Here is a 7977-nt window from a genome sequence, read left to right on the forward strand (position 1 = left end):
GGGATCACATTGGGGGTGACTGGAATCATACTGGGATTTACTGGGAGTGGCCATGAGCAACTGGAACCATGCTGAAAGCAACTGGAAGGAACTGGGAGTGACTGGGAATGACCATGAGCATGCTGAGGGCAAATGGGATATGCTGGGAGTGTCTGTAGCCATACTGGGGTTGACTGGGACCAACTGGGTGTAACTGGGACCCGTGGTGGAGAACTGGGAGCACACTGGGGGAAAATGGGAGTGACTGGGACCCTGCTGTGGGAGACTGGGATCATACTGGACTCATACTAGGATCATACTCAGAGTGACTGGGGCTATGCTGGGGGCAGTTGGGATGATGTTCTGTGCCAGTGGGATCATACTGGAGGTGTCAGACCTCATACTGGGAGTGACTGGGCTCTGGGAAGTGCAGGATGGTGAGAAGGGACAGGGTGACCCCCATCCCACTGCTCTGCATTCCCCAAATCCCTGTTCCCAGTTTCCACTGTCCCTGAGCAGCAGATCTGCTTTGGGATCTGTTTCCCTGTGGGCACTTCCCTGCCCCCTCCCTGAGTTCCTGGCCCTGGAAATTGGGAGTTGGGATCCTCATCTCATTTTTTCCTCCCTCTCTTCCCTGTTATAATCAGGATGCCCCTGCATCCCCTTTTCCATGCTGGGGGGCACCTACCCAGCCATTCCCAGGTTTCCAGCGCCCAAGCTCCCCTTTCCTTGACTCCAGGACCTCCCTCCCCCCCTTTCCCAGCCATCTCTCCTTTCCCAGCTCCTGGATCCCTCTTTTCCTTGATCCTGGATACCCCTGGGCCCCCATTTCTGGCCATCCCAGGTCACCTCACCACCTTTCCCCCCCTTTCCTGGACCCTGGAACCCCCTTCTTGGCTCTCCCAACTCTCCCACTTCTCTCCTTCTCTTGACTCTGGGACCACCCAGACTCCCAAACCTCTGTGTCTCCTGAGTTCCCCACTCCTGGCACTCCTGTAGGGGTGTCCTGGGTTGTCCCAGGAAGTGTCCCAAAGGGGACCTCGGGGTGTTCCCAGGGACCACCTTACACCCAATTCCTGGACATCAGGACCCCCTTGCATCCCCCTGATCCCCTCTCCTACGTCTCCAAGCTTCTGCACCCCCATTTCCTTGACCCTGGGACCTCCCTGAATTCCAATTTCTGGGAACCAAGAACCCCTTACACCCTTTTACCCGGCAGTGAGATCCCCCCTGCACCCTCTTAGCCACCTGCACCCCCTTATCCACCCTGCAAACACTTTCCCAACCATCCTGCCTCTCCCAGCCCCCTGACCCTTTTCCTTGACTCTGGGACCCCCTGGAACTCCATTCCTGCATTTCACAGCTCCCAGATTTCCTTTCTCGAACACCAGGGGACTCCCTGAACCCCCTTTCCCAGCTATTCCAGGTCCCCCCACCCTGTGACTCCCATTTCCCTGTCACTGGGAACACTGAGACCCCCCTTTCCTGGGCACAGGGATCCCCTGGATCCCCCATCCCCCTCTCCAAGTCCCTGCACCCCCATTTCCTTCACCCTGGGACACCCTTGAAAGCCCCTTCTCCAGCACCGTGTCCCCTGTGCACCCCCTTATCCTGCACCATTTCCCCCTGCACCTCCTGCACCAACCATCCAGCCTGTCCCAGTCATCCTCTTTCCTTGGCTTTGGGACTTCCCAGAACCTCCAAATCCCTGTGTCCCCCACTTCCCCACTGCCTGCATTTCCTGTTTGTGGAGCTGTCAGAGCCCAGCCTGGGGCACCCCTAACTCATGGTTCTGGGGTACCTGGACAAGATTTCCTTCGAGCAGGGCAGGAGCTGAGCTGGAACATTGGGATTCCTGGTTCCATATGGGTGAATGTTCCCAGCTCAGCCACCCCGACCTGGAGACGCTGAGGGTCCAGCACAGCCAGAGCAGGGACAGTGGGGGGATCTGTGGGACTGAGGGATCTGTGGGAATGGGGGATCTGTGGGACTGGGGCATCTGTGGGAATGGGGGATCTGTGGGAATCTGTGGGGCTGGAATGGGATCCATGAAGCTCCAAGTGGCTGGGATGAGGCTCCATGGGTCTCCATGGGACTCTGTGGCTCTGTAGGGCTGGGATGGGGATCCCTGGGGCTCCATGGGGCTGGGACACCACTCTGTGAGTCCCCCCAACCCAGGTCTCCACTCGGTGCTGGGGGCTTACAGCTGTGAACTCCCATCCCACAGGAGTGTCCACGGATTCTAGGTGTGGATCTCCCCCATATCCCATTCCCAGAGGCCCCTGAGGTCCATGTGTGCAGGGATGAAGGACGAGTGATGCTGGAGGAGCAGCAGGAAGAGGAAGAGGAGGAAGCTCATGGCTCCAGTCCTTCCTGTATCCACAGCCCCCCCACCCCAGGAGCATTGGGAGCATCACAGGTGACCAGGGAGGAGGAGCTCACCCAAATATCCTGGGGGTCACTGGGAGGAGCTTTTGTGGGAGAGGGGAATGTTTGGAGTTTGGATGAATATCCCTCAGGACCCCAAATTCCCCACAGGTCCCAGTGAAATGGTGGGATGTCTTTGATCAATTTCCTCATTTTGACCAATGAGGGGTAATTTTCAAGGGATGAAGATAGATTAGAAGAAAATCAGGGCCAAAACAAAAGGATTTACATGTCGGCATCATGTGAGTACCTGTGGGGTTGGGTTAGGTGGGTGAAAGAGTGTTCTTTGGAGAGGTTTCCACCCCATTGCCTCCAAAACCATGGTCTTTGCCCCAGTCCATCACCATTCAGCTGTGGATGATGCCTGTGGGTCTGAGAGAATTACAGTAATGGAATTATTGAGATCTCCAAGATCATCCAGTGTTCCTTGATGGCGCCAGAAGAAAAGATTGGAGAGAGCAGGTGAGATTTTTGAGGTCTAAAGTCAACATATCTCCTCCTCCCAATGAAGAATTTCCAATTAATTTCTGATGTTGATCTGAGTCCCAATTGACGTTCCTGTCCCTGCATTCATCCATGTGCTTACAGGGATCCAGGAGGATGTGGATGCCACCAGCCAGGTGTCTTCCCAACCTGGATCACCAGGCATGTGGGTCACCAGTTCTCTTCCCAACATGGGTCCTCCAGTGGGGAATGAAGTGGAGCAGAGGACAAAGCTCTTCCCATAGTTGGGGCACTCACAGGGCTTCCCTTACGGGTGTCCCCGTTGGTGTTGGGTCAAGGGAGAGCTCCTGGAGAAGCTCTTCCCACACTCAGGAGACTCGTAGGGCCTCTCCCCAGCCAGGCAGCTCAAACCAGGGCCATTGCCAGTAGAACTCCCCTGCAGGGGCAGACACTGGCATGTGTCCCTCTGGGATGCCATGAGGTTCCTGCCAAGACGAGCTCTCCTGTCCTCTTTGGAGCCTTCCTGAGCACAGAGGCCTGAGAGACCTTCCCAGGACAGACTCAGGCCAAGGAGCCCTTCAGTCCCTCAGCCCCACATCAGTGTCTGCTGGAATTCAATCCCCCTCCCCACTCCACAGCAGCTCTGCATTTCCCTCCTGCAGCCACCAAGGGCACAGAGCAGCCTCCTCTCTCGGCCACTTGCCTCTTTTCCATGCCTTCCCCAGGCCCTGGCCCTGCCCCACAAGCCCTGGGCTCAGTCCTGCCCCTGCACGCTCACACAGGCTGAGATGGACACTGATGGTTTCTCTGGCAGCTTCTCTCAGCCCAGCCCAGCTCCCTCCAAGCTCTGCCAGCTGCCCTGAGCTCTCTGCAGCACCAAGGGCCTCTCCCCAGCACAGCCCAGCCACCTCTGGCCCCACAGCCCTGCTCAGGCCAGGCTGCTCTGGGCAGTGGCCCCACGGCCTCAGCCCCTCTGAAGGGCACAGCAGCAGCTGGAGCTGTGAGAGGACTCAGCCCCAACCATGGGGGAACGTGCTTGGCCAAAGGAAAAGGAGGCTCCCTGTGTGCCCTGCTCTCCTGTCCAGGAGATGCTGAGAGCTCTGCAGCTCCTCCTGCCATCCCATCTGCCCAGATCAGCACAACAGCCCTGGCCTTGTGGCCACCAGGAGCTGTTCCTGCTCCAGGCCCAGGGCTCATCCCAAAGCTGGGGCAGACAGAAAGCTGTGCCCATTGCTGTTCATTCCTGCTCTGATGAGGATGGATCCTCAGACAGGAAGTTGCTGCAGGTCAATTTATTTTAGGAAAATACATTCTGAGACTCGTCCTTTATACAAGGTCTGTGTGTCACGCAAGTTGGGGGTATACAGCAGCAGAATAGGATGAACAACATTTTTTTGAGGACAAAATCATCACAGCTAGAGAGGAGAAAAGAAAGAAATACATAAAAATGGGAAACACTTGGCCTATTATGACGTGCAGAGGTAGTGACAGACAGAGGGAAGCAGGCCATCTGTGGCTGCTGGAAACCATCATCCAGTCACCAGTTTCCTCAGGGCAGCCTTGAGCTCCTGGTTCCTCAGGCTATAGATGAGGGGATTCAGGGTGGGAGACACCACTGAGTACAGAACTGAAAGTGTCAGATCCAGGGATGGGGAGGAGATGGAGGGAGGCTTCAGGTAGGCAAAAATGAGAGTACTGATAAACAGGGAGACCACAGCCAGGTGCGGGAGGCATGTGGAAAAGGCTTTGTGCCGTCCCTGCTCAGAGGGGATCCTCAGCACAGCCCTGAAGATCTGCACATAGGAGAAAACTATGAACACAAAACAAACAAAAAGTAGCCAGGAAATAACTGCAGAAAGCCCAAGTTCTCTGAGGTAGGAGTGTGAGCAGGAGAGCTTGAGGATCTGTGGCACATCACAGAAGAACTGGCCCAGGGCATTGCCATGGCACAGGGGCAGGGAAAATGTATTGGCTGTGTGCAGCAGAGCATAGAGAAAGCCACAGGCCCAGGCAGCTGCTGCCATGTGGGCACAAGCTCTGCTGCCCAGGAGGGTCCCATAGTGCAGGGGTTTGCAGATGGACACATAGCGGTCATAGCTCATGATGGTGAGGAGGAAATACTCTGTTCCTAGAAGAAAGATCAGCAGAAAGACCTGTGCCACACATCCTGAGTAGGAGATGTCCCTGGTGTCCCAGAGGGAATTGTGCATGGCTTTGGGGACAGTGGTGCAGATGGAGCCCAGGTCAGCCAGGGCCAGGTTGAGCAGGAAGAAGAACATGGGGGTGTGCAGGAGGTGGTTCCAGGCTACAGCGCTGATGATGAGGCTGTTGGCCAGGAGGGCAGCCAGGGAGATGCCCAGGAAGAGGCAGAAGTGCAGGAGCTGCAGCTGCCGTGTGTCTGCGAATGGCAGGAGGAGGAAGTGGCTGATGGAGCTGCTGTTGGACATTTTGAGCCTCTGGCCATGGGGACCTGTTCATGGAGAAATGGACAGTGATAAGTCAAGAGAGATTTTCCTGGGCAATGTCCACGCCCTTTCTCCCAGCCCTGCCTCTGCCACTCTGTGTCACCCAATCTCCTTTTCCTCAGAGCTCTTCACCAGCCCTGTGCATGGAGCTCTGCTCTGCTGGGATCTGGCCGTGTTGCTGTGACAAGCAGTGGCTCTGCCCATGGACACTGAGGAGTCAGCTCTGCTCTGCAGCAGTGGGGACATGGCAATGGGGGACAGGGACCAGTCCTGGGTTGGACTTCATCAGACCAAACTGCCCCCAAGGCAGAGGAGCTTGGCAGCATCTCCTGTCCCAGGGCTAAGGAACAGTGACAGCCAAAGGCAGTTTGAGAGGATTTCCTGCTGTGCTCAGGGAGAACAGAGAGAACTGTGCAAGGCAACATCCTCAATCCTCATTGGCTGTAACTCAGTGAAGGGTGAGGGGAGCTGCTCTGTTGCTCCATCTGTTCCCAGCTGCCCTTTCTGAGATCAAGGGCAGTCACTGTGTTCCCCTGAAAATCACCCTGACACAGCTGAGAGCAGAGGGACTCACAGCAGAGCCAAATGGCTCAGCCTTTCTCAGAGTCTCAGCCCCACTGCTGGCCAAGGACACTCCTGTCCCCCAGTGTCCCCTGGAAGGCAGCTCACAGCTTGGATGGACACCCCGAGGACACAGCAAGGGTCCTGGCCATGGAACTGCTTGAGGAGAGTCATTTCATTGCCAGCCTGCCAGCCTGCCCTGCCCAGAGCTGCCCAGGGCAGAGGGAGCTGGGACACCTCATTGCTGTGCTCACCCTGCACAGGAGGAGCCCCAAGGGCTGCGCCTGACCCTGCAGCTGCAACTGCCATTGCCAGAGAGCCTGTCAGCAATGCCAGGAGCAGCTGAGCTTGTGCAAGGAGAGAGACAGCCGAGCCCTGAGGAAAAGCCTTTCCCTGCCCAGCCCTGCACAGCCCCTCGCAGGCAGCAGCAGTGCAGGACAGTCGCCCTCAGGCCCTGGTCAGCAGGGAATGGGCAATGGCAGGAGAGATGCCCTTCATCTCTGCTGCTGCTCTGCCGGCCCAGGAGGGGACTGAGGGCCCCGAGCCCCCGGGCTGAGGGCTGTGCTGGCTGCCAGGGGACACAAGAGCTCTGCTGCTCAGGGCAGCTGGCAGATCCCCTGCCCTGGCAAAGAGCCCTCAGGGCTGCAGGAGCTGCTCTGCAGGACAGCCCTGGGCACCCCTGGCTGCACCCCCACCTTCCCAGCCTGCAGCCATCCCTGGCAGCAGGAGCTGTCCTGCCCTGTCCCTCTGACGGTGCCCAGGGCAGCAATGCTCTGCAGCACATCCTCCCCCAAACCAGAAACACCAGCAGAGCCATCCTTACAGTCATATCAGTGCTGTCATGTGTCAGCTTGAGAAGATCCCTGCAGCCAGAGACTTACTGTGTCAGACGTTGTGAGGATTTCTCCATGAATAAGCTCAGAATTGTCCTTCCAGTTGCTTTAAGCCTCTGTCTGCTTCACTCCTCTCAGGTACCTGCAGGCAGCACCCTCAGCCCTGCTGGGCTGGGAAAGAAACTGGTCCTCAACAGAGCTGCCTCTTTGAAGCTCTTCTTGGTTACCAGGATTTCGCTCTGTGCCAGGAGCCCAGCCCAGCTCAGCAGCACAGCAACCGCACAAGAACTTTAATTACCCTCATGGGGATTTGGGGTTGTTTACATTAGACTCAGTCCCTGAGAGAGTGTTCAAAAAACTTCTCAAGAACTCAAAGTCAGATTCAAACTTCCTAGTATCTCAAAGTTTCAATGTGTCCCACTGAGGGACAAAACTGAGAAAGTGTCCCCAGGTTCCAGTTAGAGGAAAACACTGGTGGCAGTGATGACAGCTGGGGACAAAGAAGGCAAAGGTGTCTCTGATGCTGAGCAAACCTGGATGTGTTTCAGGAATGCAAAGGGCCAAGGCCTGAGCCCCAGCCCCTGGCAAGGCAGATCCTGTCCCTCCCTCAGTGCTCAGGGCTCTTCCCGGGGCACTGGCATGTGGGGATGTGCAATGCCAAGGGCAGGACCATGGGGCAGCCCCTGCCAGGCTGCTGGGCAGGGACAAGGAGGCAATGAGGCCCCAGGGCTGCAAGGGTCACTTGTGTCCTCCTCATGGCCTCAGGGCCAGGGACAGCAGCCATGGCCAAAGTGCTGCACAAGTTGGCTCTGTCAGGGCCTTGCAGCTCCTGCACATCCCTCTGCCCTCTCCAGCCCAGGCTGTCCTACGCTGTCCATGCCCTGTGCCTCTGTCCCTGCAGGCTGTCGTCATCCCCCGGCTGCCCCACCTCGCTGGCCCTTCCTTTGCTGACAGCTCTGCGTCCTGCCTGCCTCTGCCTTGGCACACAGAACCTTGGGCTTGATACCAGAAGGGTTAATTCAATTTTTACTGGGCCAGTGAACTTATAGCAGAGAAACAAAGCATGAAGGGGCTGCTTTCCCAGAGAGGATGTTTGGAAGAGAGGAAGAAAACATCTGGCTCAAGGGTGCAGGGATAGAAAAAAAAGGACTGAATCTGGGAAATTGGGGTGAGTTTTATGATAATGGGTAAATTGTAATATGCATTTAGCCGCCATATTTAAGTAACACACTTTTAGAATCAGGTGTCCATGTAAGGTTAGGAGTTAT

The 7977-nt window shown here is 56.5% G+C and overlaps 1 protein-coding gene across 1 annotated transcript; it reads right to left on the reverse strand.

The window, feature by feature from the left end:
- Positions 1-4053: 4053 nt before the first annotated feature.
- Positions 4054-5314, reverse strand: LOC146421900 (olfactory receptor 14J1-like). The gene has a single exon (XM_085046887.1). The coding sequence runs from the start codon at positions 5295-5297 to the stop codon at positions 4380-4382; it is 918 nt and encodes a 305-aa protein (XP_084903013.1). The 5' UTR covers positions 5298-5314; the 3' UTR covers positions 4054-4379.
- Positions 5315-7977: the final 2663 nt, after the last annotated feature.

The sequence above is a fragment of the Lichenostomus cassidix genome, unplaced genomic scaffold (genome assembly GCF_008360975.1).
Source record: "Lichenostomus cassidix isolate B80296 unplaced genomic scaffold, HeHo_3.0 HiC_scaffold_46, whole genome shotgun sequence".
Taxonomy (NCBI): Eukaryota; Metazoa; Chordata; class Aves; order Passeriformes; family Meliphagidae; genus Lichenostomus; species Lichenostomus cassidix.

What these genes read in the sequence shown, in the direction of transcription:
- LOC146421900 (XM_085046887.1), bottom strand. Translation starts at nt 5,297, where the DNA reads ATGTCCAACAGCAGCTCCATCAGCCACTTCCTCCTCCTGCCATTCGCA.